The sequence below is a fragment of the Physella acuta genome, unplaced genomic scaffold (genome assembly GCF_028476545.2).
Source record: "Physella acuta isolate Inbredline_101_S28 unplaced genomic scaffold, ASM2847654v3 ptg000604l, whole genome shotgun sequence".
Lineage (NCBI taxonomy): Eukaryota > Metazoa > Mollusca > Gastropoda > Physidae > Physella > Physella acuta.
This window is the reverse complement of record NW_026732123.1, coordinates 253,874-274,641: the sequence shown is the minus strand read 5'-3', so window position 1 is coordinate 274,641 and position 20,768 is coordinate 253,874. Positions and strand designations below refer to the sequence as shown.

At 40.6% G+C, this 20,768-nt stretch overlaps 1 protein-coding gene and 2 non-coding genes across 4 annotated transcripts; 1 reads left to right on the top strand and 2 right to left on the bottom strand.

Moving 5' to 3' along the window:
• Nucleotides 1-7,001: 7,001 nt before the first annotated feature.
• LOC131947643 (uncharacterized) lies at nt 7,002-14,204 on the bottom strand. Of its 2 annotated transcripts, none has more exons than XM_059308882.1 (5): nt 14,077-14,204; nt 12,806-13,639; nt 11,415-12,125; nt 9,952-10,124; nt 7,002-7,506 (listed from the first exon to the last, which is right to left on the bottom strand). In XM_059308882.1, the coding sequence occupies exons 2-5, from the start codon at nt 13,605-13,607 to the stop codon at nt 7,303-7,305; spliced, it is 1,890 nt and encodes a 629-aa protein (XP_059164865.1). In that variant the 5' UTR covers nt 13,608-13,639; nt 14,077-14,204; the 3' UTR covers nt 7,002-7,302. The 2 variants fall into 2 exon arrangements, with proteins under 2 accessions (XP_059164865.1, XP_059164866.1); XM_059308883.1 differs by having other exon boundaries at nt 14,081-14,204.
• A 1,929-nt stretch (nt 14,205-16,133) lies between these two features.
• Nucleotides 16,134-16,207, bottom strand: Trnac-gca (transfer RNA cysteine (anticodon GCA)). Its single transcript has one exon. It is a non-coding gene; the product is annotated as a tRNA-Cys (tRNA).
• Nucleotides 16,208-17,583: 1,376 nt separating this feature from the next.
• Nucleotides 17,584-17,655, top strand: Trnac-gca (transfer RNA cysteine (anticodon GCA)). Its single transcript has one exon. It is a non-coding gene; the product is annotated as a tRNA-Cys (tRNA).
• The last annotated feature ends 3,113 nt before the right edge of the window (nt 17,656-20,768 follow it).

Sequence of the window (20,768 nt, the reverse complement as noted above, 5' to 3'; positions counted from 1 at the left end):
AGTCCCATATCCGGAAGAGTAGGGGGAGGGTGAGAGAAGCATTGATGCGGTCGGCCATCTTGAACGTATTTTAATTGCCGCATTAGAATAACAAAAACCTGGAGCGGCAAGGGCGATAACTCGGCACTAATGAAGTTGATTGGCAGCTCTGGGGACTCGCCTGCCGTGGTCTGGCATCGATTAGCGAGCTTGTTGCTTACTTAGACCCAAAAACTCCACGCCTCCAGCCCGGCAAGACCCGAGATCGCGTTTCTCTGATGGGTTCGACGTGGTCAGAACGAGGCACATGCGCGGGGCAGATCTTCAATTAATTGCACCATCGGAAGGCCGATGAAACCCTAAACCTTCCAATAACTTTCTCGTTGCATTCTTTTTTTTTCCCCTTTGTTTCATCCGGGTCTGTTTAGTTTAAGTTTTCACGACGGATGGTTGTTTTGTTTATTTTTTTAAATTATAATTAACACTATCAAATAATACGTGGGGCATCAGAATCGGCATCGTGTCACGATGACCTGAATGGAGAGAATTTTTAGCAGGTCTGCCAATCTACGATCTTTAAATATTAGCTCTTTGTCGTACAAAATTTTTAAAAAGTGTTCGATTTTAATATTAAGGTGTGGGCAAAAATATATAAATATCAATATATATAGCCATATATATATTTATATATGTGTATATAAATATAGCCGATATTGATGTACTTAAATCTATAAATATTTTCATTTATATATATATATATATATATATATATATATATATATATATATATATATATATATATATATATATATGTGTATATATATATATATATATATATGTGTGTGTGTGTATATATATATAAATATATATATATATATATATATATATATATATATATATATATATATATATATATATATATATATATACATACTTGTGTGTGTATTTATTTACCTAGTGATATAATTATATAACCTACAAGTATTTGTGTGTTCCTGTGTGTGTATGTTAGTGTGTGGTGAATATGAAGACCTCACACCGAAATACTTATCGCGTTAAGCCCAGCAAGCTTATCTCTTATCCCCTCTGCCCCACCCCCGAGCTGTTCTTAATGAGGGTTAACTAGGATCCTTACAAGCCCAGCTCCCGACCCCGTTGCCGTGTGCGCGCTAATACGACATATCCTGCGCAGCGGGAATTCCCGCGATAACGCGCACCCACAATCCCACACATCGAGCGCGCCCTACCACGGTGGCGGTACTCTGCTGGTTGCGCTTGCGGGAATCCCCACACCCTGTGGTCTCACCCCGGGACTAGAGTACATCAGGGTAACTTTAGCCAGATTGGCACTCCGTCTATTTATTCAAATAAAAATATACTTAGAAAAAAATATATTTTTCCGTGTTTTTTTTTTAAACTGACATTTTACTGTTTTGTGGTATATACGTTTCTTTTAATGTAAATCTGACAATTTCTTTTTTTAATAGTTAGCTCTCATACTGTGGTATTTAAGTTAGTAATAAAGTTTTGTCATCTTAAACATATATTTGCGATTTTTTTCAGTCACTAGCAGGCTTATATATATATGATATAGTTTTCACACTTTATATTGTACAGTGTTATATAATATAGTTTTCACACTTTATATTGTACAGTGTTATATAATATAGTTCTCACGCTTTATATTGTACTGAGGGTTATATGATATAGTTATCACGCTTTATATTGCACTGAGTGTTATATGATATAGTTCCCACGCTTTGAATTATATTCAGTGTTTATGTACATGAAATTGTTATTGAATGAATGCTTCTGTGGAGATGAGACTCGACAGCTGGGATAGCAACTTGTCTAGGAGAGACAACTCGATAGCTGGGGACAGCAACTCATCTAGGAGAGACAACTCGATAGCTGGGGACAGCAACTCATCTAGGAGAGACAACTCGATAGCTGGGGACAGCAACTCATCTAGGAGAGACAACTCGATAGCTGGGGACAGCAACTCATCTAGGAGAGACAACTCGATAGCTGGGGACAGCAACTCATCTAGGAGAGACAACTCGATAGCTGGGGACAGCAACTCATCTAGGAGAGACAACTCGATAGCTGGGGACAGCAACTCATCTAGGAGAGACAACTCGATAGCTGGGGACAGCAACTCATCTAGGAGAGACAACTCGATAGCTGGGGACAGCAACTCATCTAGGAGAGACAACTCGATAGCTGGGGACAGCAACTCATCTAGGAGAGACAACTCGATAGCTGGGGACAGCAACTCATCTAGGAGAGACAACTCGATAGCTGGGGACAGCAACTCATCTAGGAGAGACAACTCGATAGCTGGGGACAGCAACTCATCTAGGAGAGACAACTCGATAGCTGGGGACAGCAACTCATCTAGGAGAGACAACTCGATAGCTGGGGACAGCAACTCATCTAGGAGAGACAACTCGATAGCTGGGATAGCAACTCATCTAGAAGAAGCTATGGAAACATTGAATCAGGCTGAAGTTAGAGACCTAGGCCTACATGGCGCATAACAAGTTGACTCGTAATAATTAATTGTGTTGGAGGGAATCTTTTCTAGCATTAAAATTGAGAAGAAGAGAGGCTGCTGACTAGACTGCTATCCCTTAAGTCTTGAGCTGTGCCCTTGGTTCTAGAGTCTAGACAGTCAGATAGCATCGTGTCTCTTCGCTCTGATGGGTTCTAGACCTGAGTCGTTAAGAGAAAATAAACTTACTGCTCACACTGCCTTTGAACCCCGATATTGAGCAGATGGCGTGGTCGAATGGTAGAGCATACGGAAGCTAACCAGAACGTTTCGATTTCAAATCCGAATCCGTCCAGCCCTATTTCACGTTCGTGAAATAAATGCGGCTGGGCTTAGTGCTGTCAACAGTGTCCTTTTATATGTCGAGGTCACAGAAACAGGTGAACTCTACTTCATTTGCCCCATGGAACCTTCAGGTTCGAAACGAACATGGACCTTCAGGTTCGAAACGAACTTTTAACTTAGTTTTAATTAAATTGGGAATACTGCTGATTCTCTATTTCTATCCTGATCAACAGAAATATCTGCCCTCTATTGGGGCACACTGCTAACCCTGCCTTTGTACCCCATATCGTTGAGTGATTTTTTTTTTAAATAAGACAAAATGGCAGCTAGTTATGTACTTGAATACCAGATGTATGACTAGGAAGCATGAAAAATAAATAACGATAGGTACACGGTACAGTTTGAAACCTGACAATCCATCGGGCAGGTGGAATAGAGTTAACCTTTTTCAGTGACCTAGGCATTTGAAGAGAAAGTGTGGTCAACACTAAAGCCAATCGCCTTTACTTTTCCTAACGAGAGCCAGGTACACTTTAGAGCTGAGTGTACACTGAGCACACGCTTTTGTCATCGGAAGGATGTGTGTACATAAAGGTGAGATCGATTCAAATACTCGCCTTTGATGGTCACAGGTTAACTGGTTTACATCAGGCTTCATTACAACAGTAGCTAAGTTTAAAGTAAGGTTGGGTTATGTTTTTCTATGGTTTACTGGTTTATATAATGCTAATCGTTTGATAACTAATGCAGTGTGACATTTGTAAATTTCAAAGAACGAATAAACTACGCCAGATTGTTTTAAAATATTTTGGACAATGACAATGTTGAGATCCATAGAGTTCATGTGTAACAGGTGGCTGTGGTGTAGATGTGGATGTGCATAAAGTGGATGACGCGCAGTGTGGTGTAGATATGTGTGGCTTGTCCTGTGCTGTTCATGTGGATGGCCTGTGGTGCGGATGTTGATGTTGTATAAAGCGGTGTGGACTCACGAGAGTAGATTGTGCTGTTGATGTTGATGGCCTTAGTGTGGTGCGGATGTTGATGTTGTATAAAGCGGTGTGGACTCACGAGAGTAGATTGTGCTGTTGATGTTGATGGCCTTAGTGTGGTGCGGATGTTGATGTTGTATAAAGCGGTGTGGACTCACGAGAGTAGATTGTGCTGTTGATGTTGATGGCCTTAGTGTGGTGCGGATGTTGATGTTGTATAAAGCGGTGTGGACTCACGAGAGTAGATTGTGCTGTTGATGTTGATGGCCTTAGTGTGGTGCGGATGTTGATGTTGTATAAAGCGGTGTGGACTCACGAGAGTAGATTGTGCTGTTGATGTTGATGGCCTTAGTGTGGTGCGGATGTTGATGTTGTATAAAGCGGTGTGGACTCACGAGAGTAGATTGTGCTGTTGATGTTGATGGCCTTAGTGTGGTGCGGATGTTGATGTTGTATAAAGCGGTGTGGACTCACGAGAGTAGATTGTGCTGTTGATGTTGATGGCCTTAGTGTGGTGCGGATGTTGATGTTGTATAAGTCGGTGTGGACTCACGAGAGTAGATTGTGCTGTTGATGTTGATGGCCTTAGTGTGGTGCGGATGTTGATGTTGTATAAAGCGGTGTAGACTCACGGGAGTAGATTGTGTTGTGGGTGTGTGCTAAAATAAAAATTATTAAACACTAGATAAATGGCCTGTTGAGGGAGACATACAACAAATGTTCCTTCAAAGCTGCGCGGTTACGCGGCCGCGCAGTAATTTTGAGCTGCCGCGCAGTAATTTTGTAAAAATAAATATATCCTTGTATAAGACTATAACAGCGCGCACAGAAAATACATTTTGCACACTAGCTTTTCCCCCTTAGATGGAAAATTGCATACAACGCGCGCTAGGTTTATAGTGTTGTCTTTTTCTCTAAACCGAAACCAAAACCAAAATCACCGGAAACAAAAAATGTCATTGAAAATTGATTTTTTATCCAGAATCGGCATTTTAACCACATTTAAGCTTGATCTGCACGTAGTTATTGCACATTGATACCAAACATAGTCGATGGCATACCCCTTAACGTTGCACCTAAGCTCAAACAAAGTGGCATTTAGACTTTCTTTCAGGTGACTCTACGCAGTACATTACCCCCTCCCGTCAATTACCCCACCTCCGTATTTATCACCCGGAGCAATTACCCCCTGGCAATAACCCCCCCCCCCCCCTCCCCCGTCAATTCCCCCCTCCCCACTAAAACTATATATATTACATTAGTCGTAACCTAAAGAAAAAGAACAAAAGCTAAGCATTCACCAAAGCCTAAAATTTAACACAAAACCAAAACCCAATCTAGGCATTGGTTTAAGCCTAACCTTGACCATAACACTAACCCTAATCCTTGCCTTGAAACTAACCCTAACCCTGACCATAGCCCTGACCATAACCCTAACCCTAATTCTAACCCTATATCTAGCCCTAACACTAACCATAGACCTAGCTCTAACCCTAACCCAAACCTTGACCATAACACTAGCCCTAACCCCTAGTCGAAATAAATTTTTAGATTACAAAAACGATTTTTTAAGCCCTGATTATAATTAGTGTTATCAAAAGATGGCGAAGTTTGTCGACTAATGAAAGAGACACAACCCTAGAAATAAACTGTAATTCCTTTATATACGGAGTTACCTCCCGTGCAATGATTAGTTGGGGAAAATTTTTTTAAAAGATGAAAAGCTTTCCGAACCCCCCCCCCCCCCTCATACACACACACACACACACAAACACACACACACAATACCACTTAGATGTAGATTTTTCAAAAATTTGTTTGAAGAAATAAGCGAAGTTATTAATTGCATCACGCGATTTAAACGTCACGGTTTGGAGAAAATTTGAATTTTTTGGCAACTTTTAAATTCTAAGTCTTATTAAAATAAACGTGTACTTTCTAATTCAGATTGGTTATATTAAACACGCTAAATACAAGACAAATTAGTTGTGGTGTTTTTTAATAACAAAATGTATTATGGACCTCATACAAAAAAAAACTGTATAAACTAACTGTGGAGCCCACAATTTAAGAATCCAACGATCAGAAGGGTTCTTTATTTAAAAAATACCCAGGTCTTAATAAGCAAAGATACTGGCTTAGATAAACTTGGAGAAGTAGTGATGGGTGGAGATACCTGCCGAGGGCTGAGTTGCCTTTATCAGAGGTCTATGTCCTAGTAGGACACGTCTATGTCCTAGTGGGACAGGTCTATGTCCTAGTGGGACAAGTCTATGTCCTAGTGGGACAATTCTATGTCCTAGTGGGACACGTCTATGTCCTAGTGGGACAGGTCTATGTCCTAGTGGGACAGGTCTATGTCCTAGTGGGACAGGTCTATGTCCTAGTGGGGTCTATGTCCTAGTGGCACAGGTCTATGTCCTAGTGGGGTCTATGTCCTAGTGGGACAGGTCTATGTCCTAGTGGGACAGGTCTATGTTCTAGTGGGACAGGTCTATGTCCTAGTGAGACAGGTCTATGTCCTAGTGGGACAGGTCTATGTCCTAGTGGGACAGGTCTATGTCCTAGTGGGACAGGTCTATGTCCTAGTGGGACAACATGTCCTAGTGGGACAGGTCTATGTCCTAGTGGGACACGTCTATATCCTAGTGGGACAGGTCTATGTCCTAGTGGGACAGGTCTATGTCCTAGTGGGACACGTCTATATCCTAGTGGGACAGGTCTATGTCCTAGTGGGACAGGTCTATGTCCTAGTAGGACATCGTCCTATGTCCTAGTAGGACAGGTCTATGTCCTTGTGGGACAGGTCTATGTCCTAGTGGGACAGGTCTATGTCCTAATGGGACAGGTCTATGTCCTAGTGGGACAACATGTCCTATTGGGACATCGTCCTATGTCCTAGTGGGACAGGTCTATGTCCTAGTGAGACAGGTCTATGTCCTAGTGGGACAGGTCTATGTCCTAGTGGGACAGGTCTATGTCCTAGTGGGACAGGTCTATGTCCTAGTGGGACAGGTCTATGTCCTAGTGGGACAACATGTCCTATTGGGACATCGTCCTATGTCCTAGTAGGACAGGTCTATATCCTAGTGAGACAGGTCTATGTCCTAGTGGGACAGGTCTATGTCCTAGTGGGACAGGTCTATGTCCTAGTAGGACAGGTCTATGTCCTAGTGGGACAACATGTCCTAGTGGGACAGGTCTATGTCCTAGTGAGACAGGTCTATGTCCTAGTGGGACAGGTCTATGTCCTAGTGGGACAGGTCTATGTCCTAGTGGGACAGGTCTATGTCCTAGTGGGACAGGTCTATGTCCTAGTGGGACAGGTCTATGTCCTAGTGGGACAGGTCTATGTCCTAGTGGGACAGGTCTATTTCCTAGCGGGACAGGTCTATGTCCTAGTGGGACAGGTTTATGTCCTAGTGGGACAGGACTATGTCCTAACGAGACAGTACCCTGTATCCTTACTTTTTACTCGTATAGCTGGCTAGTTTATAAAATTATCATCAGCCCCAAGCAGGCCAAAATTGTATTGGCCACAGAGTAATACACAGACAGGGCGTCGTCTTTGGTGGCGCTGGTCAGGGGCGGCACGAGCAGGGAGGAGACGATCAGACTGAGGGCGGGGACGCAGTACAAGATGGTGGTGGGTGTTTCTATCAGCAGCTGGGTGACTGTGCTTGTATGAAAACCAATCTGTCAAGGAGAGAGAAATTGCTCAGAGCTGTATTTCAAAATTACCAGATGATTACATGAGCGTATAGAAAAGGGATATTTTTGTTTAGTAGATTATCAACATTCTCCCTCATGTACATTCCTTCGAGTCCACGTAAAATAGCAGGAAACGACCTTTCTCAAACATTTTATTAAAGTACTACACCAGGGGTCGGCAACCTGCGGCTCGCGAGCCGCATGCGGCTCTTTTGATGTAAAGATGCGGCTCGCCAGTTCCATGATAATTATATTATTTTATTTTGATAACTCATAAAAATATTTTACTTTAAAAAAACACAACTTTAAACAAGATAAAAACATTAATAATTGGTGGAGTAGAGTGTATAAAGACAGCTGACAGCTGCTTTGGTACTAGGCCAGGGGTCGGCAACCTTTTGAAGCGGAAGAGCCAAAAGTTATAATTTTCAAAATTTCCCTGGTTTTAAAGAGACACTAACATTTTTTTTATTTCAAATATTTTATTTTTTTATTAAGATTATTAGTATTTGTGCAAGGAGCTGGAGAGCCGCATCTTGATATCAAAAGAGCCGCATGCGGCTCGCGAGCCGCAGGTTGCCGACCCCTGTACTAGGCCCAGCTCCACAACTGTGCTGTGGCCAGCCCCGTGGCAATGGTTCCATAACTTTCCACTACAGTAGTGCACATTATTTTTCGAATATTTTAAATAGTAATTGTTATTTTATTCAGAAGGCATTTTTTTAAATGTGTCAGTGTGCATTAATCTGACTTGAGAGACATATCTGTTTTAGTTATTAGCTTCTAAATTGAGTAAGGATAGTGCTATAGTTACATAATTTGATTTTATTATCATAGCAGAGCTAGCTAAAATACGTTATTATGTTTCATACTTAAACCCATTTATTTTAAATGTATTTGCATAATCCTACTCATATACTAAATATTAAAATGAATTGTTTAGTGGCTCTTTAAAGGACTGGGAGATTTTGGAAATTATAGTTTTTGGCTCTTCCGTCTTTAAGGGCTGTCGACCCCTGTACTACGCCAAAATACAGTGTTAAACTTTAAGACAATGCCAAACAACTAACCTCCTCCGAGCAGGTATGTAAGATTCATTGCTAATTTTCAAGGATGCATATATCCAAAATAACAACAGTGTTTTCCACTTTCTTTTTCGTTTAGGAAATACTATATTTATTAGTTATGAAGAATCTTATTTGATTATCCTATTACACATAATATTTATATTAAAATCTTGTACTTATAGTATAGTGTTTAAAAAGATGTAAGAGCCCACGTCAAAGTGACAAGGTTTGATCACCAGTTATCATTTTAAGAACGATAATAATGGCAGTTATTGTAATTTAATCATCTGGTTGCTTCCCTTAGACCAGTCAAACAATATTATACTAGTAACAATGATTACGCACAATGGTGTAACCAAAGAACAATACAACATTTATTTTTCATTTTCAAAATCTCTATGAAATCCATGTATATATATATATGTGTGTGTGTGTGTGTGTGTGTGTGTGTGTGTGTGTGTGTGTGTGTGTGTGTGTGTGTGTGTGTGTGTGTGTGTGTGTGTGTGTGTGTGTGTGTGTGTGTGTGTGTGTGTGTGTGTGTGTGTGTGTGTGTGTGTGTGTGTGTGTGTGTGTGTGTGTGTGTGTGTGTGTGTGTGTGTGTGTGTGTGTGTGTGTGTGTGTGTGTGTGTGTGTGTGTGTGTGTGTGTTTGTGTGTGTGTGTGTGTGTGTGTGTGTTTGTGTGTGTGTGTGTGTGTGTGTGAGAGAGAGAGAGAGAGAGAGAGAGAGAGAGAGAGAGAGAGAGAGAGAGAGAGAGTAGATGTGAATGATTATAGTGTTAAAGAATATTTGATTCAGTATTTTTTGTTGTGTCTTCAAACATGTAGGCCTACATGAATATGCCTAAAATAAGATCGTCAACACAGACATTAAATGGCCGGAAGATTACAAGTAGAGCGCTGATGCTAGGCAACCAGACGATGGAACATCAACAGTAACGAAGCTGAAACATCAACAGTAACGAAGATGGAACATCAACAGTAACGAAGATGGAACATCAACAGTAACGAAGATGGAACATCAACAGTAACGAAGATGAAACATCAACAGTAACGAAGATGGAACATCAACAGTAACGAAGCTGGAACATCAACAGTAACGAAGATGGAACATCAACAGTAACGAAGATGAAACATCAACAGTAACGAAGATGGAACATCAACAGTAACGAAGATGGAACATCAACAGTAACGAAGATGGAACATCAACAGTAACGAAGATGGAACATCAACAGTAACGAAGATGGAACATCAACAGTAACGAAGATGGAACATCAACAGTAACGAAGATGGAACATCAACAGTAACGAAGATGGAACATCAACAGTAACGAAGATGGAACATCAACAGTAACGAAGATGGCCTACCTGAGAACGGACGACATGAGCTGTGAGCAGACGTGGCATGTCTGCAATGAACGCCTTAAAACCCCCCAGGACGCACGAGGCCACCAAGTAAACAATAAGGTTGTGGGTGATGGCCAGGGGAAGTAACACAACAGTCAGTAGAGTGCTCGCCCCTAACGCAAGCTTCTTCCAGTCTGGTAGGAATATACAAAAAAAAATTACATTTTCGTCCCTACTCATTTTTTTTTTCTAATTAGGGGTCAGCCTTAGAAGACGCCATCTTACAGGTTGGGGGCGGAAAAGAGGTATGAGGGCAAGAATATGACAGCTGAAATTTTGCATTTATAAAATAGAAATAGATCTAGTGCTAAACCTGTTCTGTTTTCGTTTAAAATGGTGTATATTTGAAGCGAGGAGTGAAACTTTGACGAGTCATTTAAGTGAGTGTTGATTTTCTACTTTTTTGTGAGTTGGGGGGGGGGAGGTCAAGTCAGCTAAAATTGCTTGATTTCATTCTTGGAGGGAGGGAGGGGGGGGGGGGGGCATTGATAAATAAAAGTTTTCAAGCACAAGGCAGGCCGACTTGAAGGTTATTTTTTTTTAGAAATGTTTCAGGGGGAGGGGGGGGAGAAGTGGGGTCTTTTCAATAACTCCCTAACCTTATCATAAGGTCAAACACTCGTTCTAAGCCAAAATCTGAATTTTACTTCTCTTGACCCTGTGTTTTAACCATAACCGCCAGAAAACAAACTTGATAAGGATTTACTGAGGAACACGCGTACTGCGGCCGTTGAACTTATGAAAGCCTCTAAAGGTTCAAATATTATTTTAGGGTACATTATTTAGTAGCTGGTACGCCGTGGTCGAGTGGTAGGGCTCAACACTGCTAGCCCGAAAGTCTATAGGACGTCACTGAGTCCAACCAGCTCTGACAGGTGCCTGACTCCAGAGTTGTTTTTTTTTTTAGGAATCTCTTGGGGTGGGGGTGTTGGGGGATGTATGAATGAAACACTGCCTGAATCACGCTAGGACAACCAATGTGGCTGGGCATAGTGCTGGCCACACTATCCCTCATGTATGCCGTGGTCAGTGAACCAGAAGAACTGCATCAGCCACATCTAGGGCCCCAACGGGAAAATATGCTGATGATGATTGTGAAGCTTAAAGACGTCAACAAAGAGCATTTACAATTTGATTAAAATGTGATTTGCCATGCCAAAAACAAAAACACTATTTAAAAATGCATAATAAATATAGTGCACTACATAATTAAATGCTCAAACCATGATTAATGAACTAATATAACCTGCATGGTGAAATAAATTACCCGTCTGTACCAGTTATTAGGGAATGTAAAGTAGAGTTCATGCGGTTTCGGAACCATTGCCTGTCCAGTACAATAAACTGCTGAATCCGGATGTACCGACTGCAAGCCCCTCTCCCACTTTCTACAAGCCTGGTGAACAAAGAAGGGTTATACTTACTAATGTGAGTATTAAGTTTCACGTGAAGAAGATGGACGCAAATCAAGGCTGAGTACATGATCAACAGCCCAGCGCTGGCCACTCGGGTACCTTTCCATGCATTCAACCCGTCGACGTCAGCTTCATACACCACATGAGCCATAAGCCAGGATGACGTAAACTCAAAGGTCACGCATGCGCTGTTCAACCAGAACACCAGCACCATGGCGAAGAAAAAATGGCGATGTGTTTTGAGGAAGTGGATGCAGGATTGTGATTTGGCTGCAAGGGCTGTAGTGGGGGATGTGAAACTCTGGTGCTTGATGAGGTCAGGTTTCGGCATGTACGGGTCATCCAGCACGTTGGACTCGCTGACTGTCCCGAACTCTTCAGCCTCGTTTGGATTGTAGGTCAGCGCGTTTCCGGAAGCGGCGTTGGTGTAGTACGGAGACCCGGCCTGCGGTATGCCCAGAAGAGGTGCGCACTCGTCGAAAATCTCCTGCGCCGTTCTCGTTGGTCGTCTGTCACCTGGGGGCGGAGCGTCGTCTGATACGTCATCTTGACGAGAGGAGCATTTCCGGGAGATGACGTCACTGTAGCACGCCAACACCGAGCAAACCGTTGAGGCGATGAGGAAAGCGATGCCGAGACTGCAGACCATGAAGATTTGTGTGGGCAAGCGGTGTGCGGAGTCGTGGGGTGTGACTGGACCTGACGCCAAGTCCAAGACGCCTGCAATTGATTTCAGTAGCTTTATTATATCTTTAGAAACCAAAAAGGTATGAGGTATAAACAAAACGCGGACTGAAAGCTATTTACGGTGCCGGATTCACAAACACTTGCCGGATCAACAAACACTTTCCGTATCAACAAACACTTTCCGGATCAACAAACACTTTCTGGATCAACAAGTACATCTTTTTATGATGCATTCATTGACCTACACAATAATGATAGCAATTTTCCAAAGCTCAACTTGATATTGTTTGAACCTATTTTGTGAAAGTTAGACTCTTAAAATGTTTGTAAGCTCTTTCGCTTATCTATATTCCCATAGTCCTTAAATGAGCAATGCTTTATAAATAAATGACAGATATTGAGAGGCAAAAATACAGTTACTTGAGGTAAAGATAAGTAAAGTAAAAAGTTTCCCTCTCAAACCTGACGGTCTATGGGGCAAGTGAAGTAGAGTTCACTTGTTTCTGTGACCTCAGCATGTGAAGGGATAGTGTGGTCAGCACTATGCCCAGCCGCCTCTACTTTCCCTAACTTGAGTTAGGTACCCATCAGAGTTGGGTGGACTCAAGGACGGTACACTGATTTGAACCCGGATTCGAACTCAAGACTTACGGGTTAGCAGTCCAGCTCTCTACCGCTAGACCACTCCGTAGTAAAGAGGTAAAGATACTCACCCAAAAAGCTGACACTACAGCCCCCTAAAGCTGCCGTCACAGTAGTTATCAAGTCAATGTTGCCCTCGCCCCCCGCTGGTGTGACGGACATCGCGATACTGCTCAACATGTAGTGACCACTGGTCAGTGATGAAGACATAATGACGTAGCCTACAGATACCATAGCCTTGGTCAATACCGGGACCGTGTAAGTCTCATTGCTTGAAGCCTTTAGGGTCGAAATGTTTTGGTTATAGGTGATACGGTCAGCACAGACTAAAACAGGATCTTTGCCCAATTTTGGATGAGATGTGGAATTCTGGGAAGTTGTTTGATTCAGGTCAGCTGACCTCACGTGAATGACACGCTCTAAGTTCGCCAAAACCACCAGTACCGCCCCCACCATGAAATACGTCATACATCCGAGTATCAGCCTCGCTTTCAACTTCCGTTCCCCGTACCATCTTGTCACCACCACCTTCCCCGCGGTAGTCATGACTATGCTGACCACCCCACCACACGCGAGAGGAACGGCCTTCAACATCCCAGGCAAGTTCATGAGGTCAAGGTTAGGGATACAGAAGAGGGCGACGAACGTTGAGAGATACTGGACGGCAAAAGCCGGGGTCAAGAGTAGGCATTTCCGGGTCGAGGACCAGGGCGTGACGTTGCAGCTCTGCAGGAGCCCGGCGTAAACCTGCGGGCTCCTGTACACGTCAGACAGGTTGCTGGCACGCCTCTGCTGCTGGCGGTTGGGGTCCTGGTTTCTTGGTGACCTTGACCCACGCCGGTCGGTAGTGTAACCCGTCCTTGAACCTGCCATTGTGGTAAGTGATCAAGCTTGGTCCAATGCAGCTTGAAAAGAAAATGTGTATTGTTTTAGAACGGATACCAGCGAGTCTGCTATGAATATTTGAAATATTTAAACTCAATATTCATAGAAAATGATTATCATAGCTTAACACGGAATACTAAGCTTCATCGTCTGATCTGGGTCTGGTTGGGTCTGGTCTAGTTTGATTGGGTCTAGCTCGGTCTGGTCTGTAAAACTTATAATTAAAATCAACACATTCGAACTTTCAATCGAGGTACGGATACATAGCTTATACAGTTTACCAACCTATAAATAAAACACTTATCAATGTTATAAAAAAAATTTCCTAAAATCCCAGCTCTATTAAAATAAAAAGAACATTTTGAAAATCACACCTCACATTCCTATGAGAATGTTTGCACTAAATTCCAACTATGATCTTTAAATCTACGCCATAAAACATAGGACGTCAACTCACCTACCCTAACTGTATCACGTGATGTTATGTACTATGAAAACACGTTAAACCCATTCTATTCATTGTTTTCCTAATTGAAAGACTCGACATTTAAACTTGTAATGTAACTCCGGATGAAACTCTGCATTTACATCGTGAAGTTGAACAACAACACTTAGATCTAGTACTATTTTTATACTACCTTCTTTGTTTACAGGTGGAGTAGATGTATACCCAGTAATTTGAAAGATGGTATCAGAAGCATGCATGGGAAGATAACATAATTTTCTGGACAGCGTGAAAACGATGGTCCTGATACAGCAACGTCCGGGGTAGGGGGGGGGGGGGGGGTGACACGAGGTGTCACAATATAAAGCGAATACAAAATTGCCTACTTTACTGAGAAAAGAAAATATTTTTTTAGTTAATTTAACAACATTTTAAAGGTGTGAATATACAGAATTACTAAAAGAATTCGTATTTATTGTAATACAAAAATACTTTAGATTAAAAACTATAATACAATGGTGAAAGGCGAAGATCTGAAATTGAATTAAGTTAAGCAAGCTGGTTATAGTGTGCAGCATAGATTATATGCCATCATGTCAGTGACATATTGGGCACAGCACAAAGTGTATGTCACCCCACATATCTGTCACAACCGTGATTTACCATTTGTCACGGTCATTGTTTTTTTGTTGCCTATGGTCTTCGGAGATATACCACAGAAACAAGGGCAGAAATCTCGTACAGAATAATTAAGTCAGCTAAAAATAAAACAATTTTGGTTTTTTTTTAAAGTGGGGGGGGGGGGGGGGAGACCTAGCGGTTCAAATCAGTAGGCCGTCCTTGAGTCCTTGAGTCCACCCAGCTCTGATGGGTACCTAATTCACGTTAGGGAAAATAAAGGCGGCTGGGCATAGTGCTGACCACATTATCCCTTTATATACAGAAACAGGTGAACTCTAATTCACTTGCCCCATAGACCGTCAGGTTTGGAAGAGGAACTTTATTTTTACCATTAAAAAAAGTCCTTCAAGCAAACATTTAAATGAACCAAAAATATGTAGGTGAAACCAGAATTTTTAAATTTTTAAAATATAAAGCGATCATCGCATTCATTTTCCTTTGAGTAATTGTATATCCTATTATATATTTATTTAAAATTTTAAATAATCAACCTTTTCAATAGTTCAAAACGGAGTAATAAGATATTACCTAGTGTAGACTAGTTGGACATCATTGTATCCTATAAATAAAAGGACTGTAATACTTCATAAGATTTGAACCTCTCGAACTGCAGTCAATTGCTCCACCACAGCTATATCCCCATAATATAACCTACCCCGTTTGCTTAGGTGGTTGTCCATTAATGGCATCTTACACGAAGGCTACTTAAAGGCCACTGACCATATAACTACATTTTAAAATATGGTATTTGTTAGCCACTTTTGGTAAGTGATAACTGTATATAATTTCTTTTTGTGATTTATGTATCCTAGTTCTGGCTGTGATGTTTCTATGTCATTTCCGTATTTGATTTCCGCATGTGATTTCCGAATATGATTTCCGTATGTTATTTCTGTATGTGGTATATTTATGTGATTTTTGCATGTAATATTTGTAAAATTATGTATGCAATGTATGGATTTGTTTTCCGAATGCGATAATTGTCGGTGATATCTGTATGTCCCCGGTGTGTTGCTCGTGTTCTATTATCTAAATATCCAGATATCGCACTTAAGAGACATGTTCGTCGAGTAAATATCGCCCCGTCATGGGTCAACCGGTAGAGGTCACCGATTTAATGTAATCTTGTATGGCCAGAAATAGAGCCTCATCGCTCTTGTAATGCTCACATTAAATAGTCAATAATGCGTTGTCGAATCTACTGGTCAATGATTACTTTAAATGGTGTTATAGAGTAAATTGAGTTTTTAATCTTTGCTTATCAATGTTGAGACGGTATTGGAATTTCGAAGGATTAAACTAGTTATACATTTTATTAAAATATAGGATTTAACCAAAACAAGAAAGTAAATAAATTATTCAAATTTTGTAAAAGATAAAATAAAATTAGGGGACACCCGGGTTCGAACTAGGGACCTCTCGATCTGCAGTCGAATGCTCTACCACTGAGCTATATATCCCCCGGTGACTCTATTGATAGCCTTCAGAAAATAAACTGTAATCAAAAAGCGAATAAAACTGCTACAGTGAGTTTACACTTACATATCACGGCCACATGTGTTTGAGGATTTTTTCTTTTTTTTTTTTTTGTTTTTGTAAAGAGTGTTTTGATTATTTTTCACTCATATTGTCAATTGTTTTCCTATAGCCTTTAAAAACATAATAGTTTAACAAGTGTTACCTCAGCCTCAGTCATATGTGTAACTTATAGTTATAAAGAACACCCCCAAAGTGTGTTGAAGTGAGTTAAATATCCAGTATCTTGGCCTAGGTGGTCTTTTTTTTAATGGCGTCAAGTCTTTTAAGTTCCGATCAGAGTTTCTTTCAGGCATCTCTTTTACGTCCACCACCCAAAAATTCGGAGTGAACGTGTTCATTTTCATTGGAATTATGGCTTCATATTAGGTAATTGTGAAACTTAGTGCTGTTATTTTAGCAGTGGTTGAGGGGATGGGGTCTGGTTTAATGTTACATGTAACGAAGGGGTTCAATTTGTGTGACGTCTTGAATGAACGACTACATAACAAAATGGCGCTCTGTGTCACATATAATGATCTCATGACCATGTGAAGTGTTAAGAAAATTAAACTCTTTCACCTTGTTGAGTCACAATACTTTTGTAACTAAAACGCAGATACCGGTCTAAATATTGAAGGCCTATTTAGTATAGGTCATGCTGATTTTGACAGATAGATATAGAATAGATAATATTATGTAGCCGGAAGTTTCAAGTAAAGGCTCCTCCTTCCACCCCCCCACCCCCGGAGAAAAAATACCTGAAAGAAACATAGATTAGGATTAAAATTGATACTGCAATACAATACTACTAACAGTGTTTCTTCCAGACTTTTTTCTCCGGGGGGGCACTTGAAATTTTCGGGTGGGGGGGGGGGGCGGTAGACTTTCTTCGGGGGGGGGGGGGCGGACACTGTTAAAAGTATATATTTTCTATATAAATTATATAAATTTCATTTCGTTCGAGGGGGCGGAGATGCCTGGAAGAAACTCTGACTACTAACAACCTGATACTAACACCCCCCCCCCTCTTCAACATAAACAAAGCTTCATTTAACGCATTGGTGGTTCTTTAATCAGAGGCCTAAAATAAGCCTATATGACGCTGTGAATTCCCCGGGCTTTAGGGGAAAAGCCAGCCAACACACACGTATAATAAAATCAATGTCAAACAACCGGAGCTATGCGCTGTACGTATGTAGTGAGACAGGTCCAGGTGGATATAAATAACTCGCGCTAATAACGTCGTTTATCCTGCAACAGATGGGGAGAATGTGTTGGAATATTTGTTTCGTAAACATAAAATATGCTGTATGTGTTGTAGGGGATATAGCTCAGTGGTAGAGCATTCGACTGCAGATCGAGAGGTCCCCGGTTCAAACCCGGGTGTCCCCTTTATATTTTTAAGATACTCAACCTACTTAAACGTTTTTATGTTACTCATTTTTGTGTGTTTTATCAAGTCCAATTGTTTCAAAGCTTTCAATTTTAATATCTGGATTGGATGAATTGCCCTAGTCCATAATTTTTTATTCTATATTTTATCTCAGCCCTTCAGCATTATTTATATCTTGTTGCCTAGAAATAAACCTCATCATGTTACTTCATAACTCTTATCCAGTTGGGTAAGTGGGGTTAGTGCGGATTGCGTTGCTAGTGTTGGTGCTGATGGCGTAATTAGGGTTGGTGCTGATGGCGTAGTTAGGGTTGGTGCTGATGGCGTAGTTAGGGTTGGTGCTGATGGTGTAGTTAGGGTTGGTGCTGATGGCGTAGTTAGGGTTGGTGCTGATGGCGTAGTTAGGGCTGGTGCTGATGGCGTAGTTAGGGTTGGTGCTGATGGCGTAGTTAGGGTTGGTGCTGATGGCGTAACTATGTTTGGTGCTGATGGCGTAGTTAGGGTTGGTGCTAATGGCGTAACTATGTTTGGTGCTGATTGTGTAGCTACGGTTGATGCTGGTGGTGTAACTAGGGTTGGTGCTGATGGTGTAGCTCGGGGTGGGGTTGGTGACGTAGCTAGGGTTGGTGCTGATTGTGTTGCTGCGTCTATTTGCATTTTTAATTAACTTTCATCCCTATGCTCTTAAACCCTTACGAATTTTTTAAACTTATTGAAACACTCTTGAGAGTCATTTAAAAAATGCTACGATTTTTAAAAATTGGTGTCACCCCCCCCCCCCCCCCCCAACACTCACACCCGTTCCTACCTCGCGACACAACAGAAATCAACGTTTAAAGTTCATCTAACTATGTATAAAACTTTCTTTAGAGTAGGCCTGTTTTTAAAATGGGCCTTTCTTTCAAGTCTATACTTCCTGCTATGTTGATTAATATATTTTAAACATGTCGTTACATAGGTAGGTAAAATATACTGTGTTTTAGAATTTCCCGATTCTATTTCAAGGCATATAAACGGCATAAAATAAGATAATTAACATAGCACAGGCAAGGTCGAGCCAGTTAATGAAAATAAACAGCTGAACATTCGCTTTAATCATATATAATACGCCGTGGTGCCTTGGTGTGTTTATCTTCTCGACAAAATCATTAAAATATTATCTAATTAGGCTAATTAATAAGATGAAACGCAGTAGTCGCTGCTAACGGGGAGAGTTGCTTCGCGTTAAATTATATTAAAAGATAGGAATAATTTGTCAAGATGTTGTACTAGATATTAGTAGCAGGTGTGATTACAATTTGTAAATTGTTCTTTTTTTTTTAATGTAAGCTACTAACAACTGATTAAAGATTAAAATAAACAGCTTATCATACAATAATTTAAAAGACAGCTGATTGGTACAGGTTTTTGAGCTGACCTGAATGTTAAAGCATGTTTGTAGGCCATGTCCACTGGTCAACTGCCAATGGCACAGTGACATTCATGGCCTGGTTTAAAATTAGCTGGTCACACGGTCATCTTAATCTATCGAAAGCTTGCTGTGTAAAATAGAATTGATTATACCCCCCTCACCCATCCCACATGAAGTCACCTTCAACACGAGCTGTGTCACACCACGGAACGATATCCTTGTCGCTGCTGATGCAGAAATCACTGAAAATATTTCCATCTTCTGATTTTCTTTCAACTAGCCATCACAAGCCATAGAAATAGTAATTAAAAAAAAAAGTAAAGTAGGCTACCTTTTAGAACCTCACTGTACATAGGGCAGGTTAAGTAGCGTTCACCTGTTTCAGTGACCTCGGCATATGAAGGGTTAGTATGGTCAACACTGTGTCCATCTGATTTTACTTTCCCTAGCGCGAGTTAGGTACCCAAGGAGCTGGTTGGACGTTCTACGTTAAAAGCTCGAGATTCGAGACACGACACATGAAACACACACACTCCACCCCTCCCTGACAGAAAAAAAGTTATGTAGAAAATCTATAGTCCTACTTGTATCCGTTCCCAAAGTTTCAAGGGCATCCCCCCACCCCTCCAGGAGAAAGTTTTATAAAAGAAACCCTGATATTGTGTCGAGTAATGTTTAAATTTTAAATAATTACCTAGAACGTATTAACCACTAATAATAGACAAATCAAAATTGTTGTTTATTTTTAATCCTAACTTTTTATTTTAAAAGTGCATCGAAAATATTTATAGTAGTTCCCCTTGTTGACTGAATTCAATGTATCACTCTTACTTCCCTTTACCGAGGTGTTAATTATTGCCCGTCCCATATGGCATCTTCCATCATTATCTGAGGACATGTTCATTTGCAGCCTTGACCTTGTGTACCTCTCCTTGCTAGGATTATCTCCCCTTTGATCGCTAGTTCCCCATCAACAACATATTTGATAGCCATTAAACTTATGTTAGGCCTAACATGAAAATCTAAATTACTTCCCCTTTTATTAACTAGGGTATTGGTACTAGCAATACAAATAAAACTTGACAATTTGCAGTGTAGTTGGTTGTATTTGTTGTCAATTTTTTATTAACAAGTTCAGCAACAAAAGCAAAACTATCCTACACACTACACACATACAAAAGATGCATTCCTTGTGGTGAACAAGCAAACAGAATCGCACAGCATCAGCACACACAAAATACACTTCAACACATTCAAAGCAGAAAAATATACACTTTTTCATGGCAATGATATAATAAATAGATTGTATACACTTCGTCATAGATTTATCACTAAGACAGTATGTCACGAAGATAGGGGGGAAAAGATTTAATTGGGTTGATTATAATATACTAAGGCAGAAAATAAAGGGTTACAAAAAATTATAACCAAGCCGAATTTAAAAAAAAAAAACAAGCAACAAATATATAAATTATTTAGTAAAAAAATATGAAATTTTATGCACATATACTTTATTAGACATTGTACATTTTTTCCATCATATTATAATATTTGAATCATAATATGAACAAATTTTAATTTTACAGATTTTGTAATAAAAATTTACGTTTGGATACAATGCATGGCACTGTAAATGCAAAAAAAAAAAGATTTTACAAATTGATTTAATCCAAGACGTATTTTGCTTTCACTTTGAATATT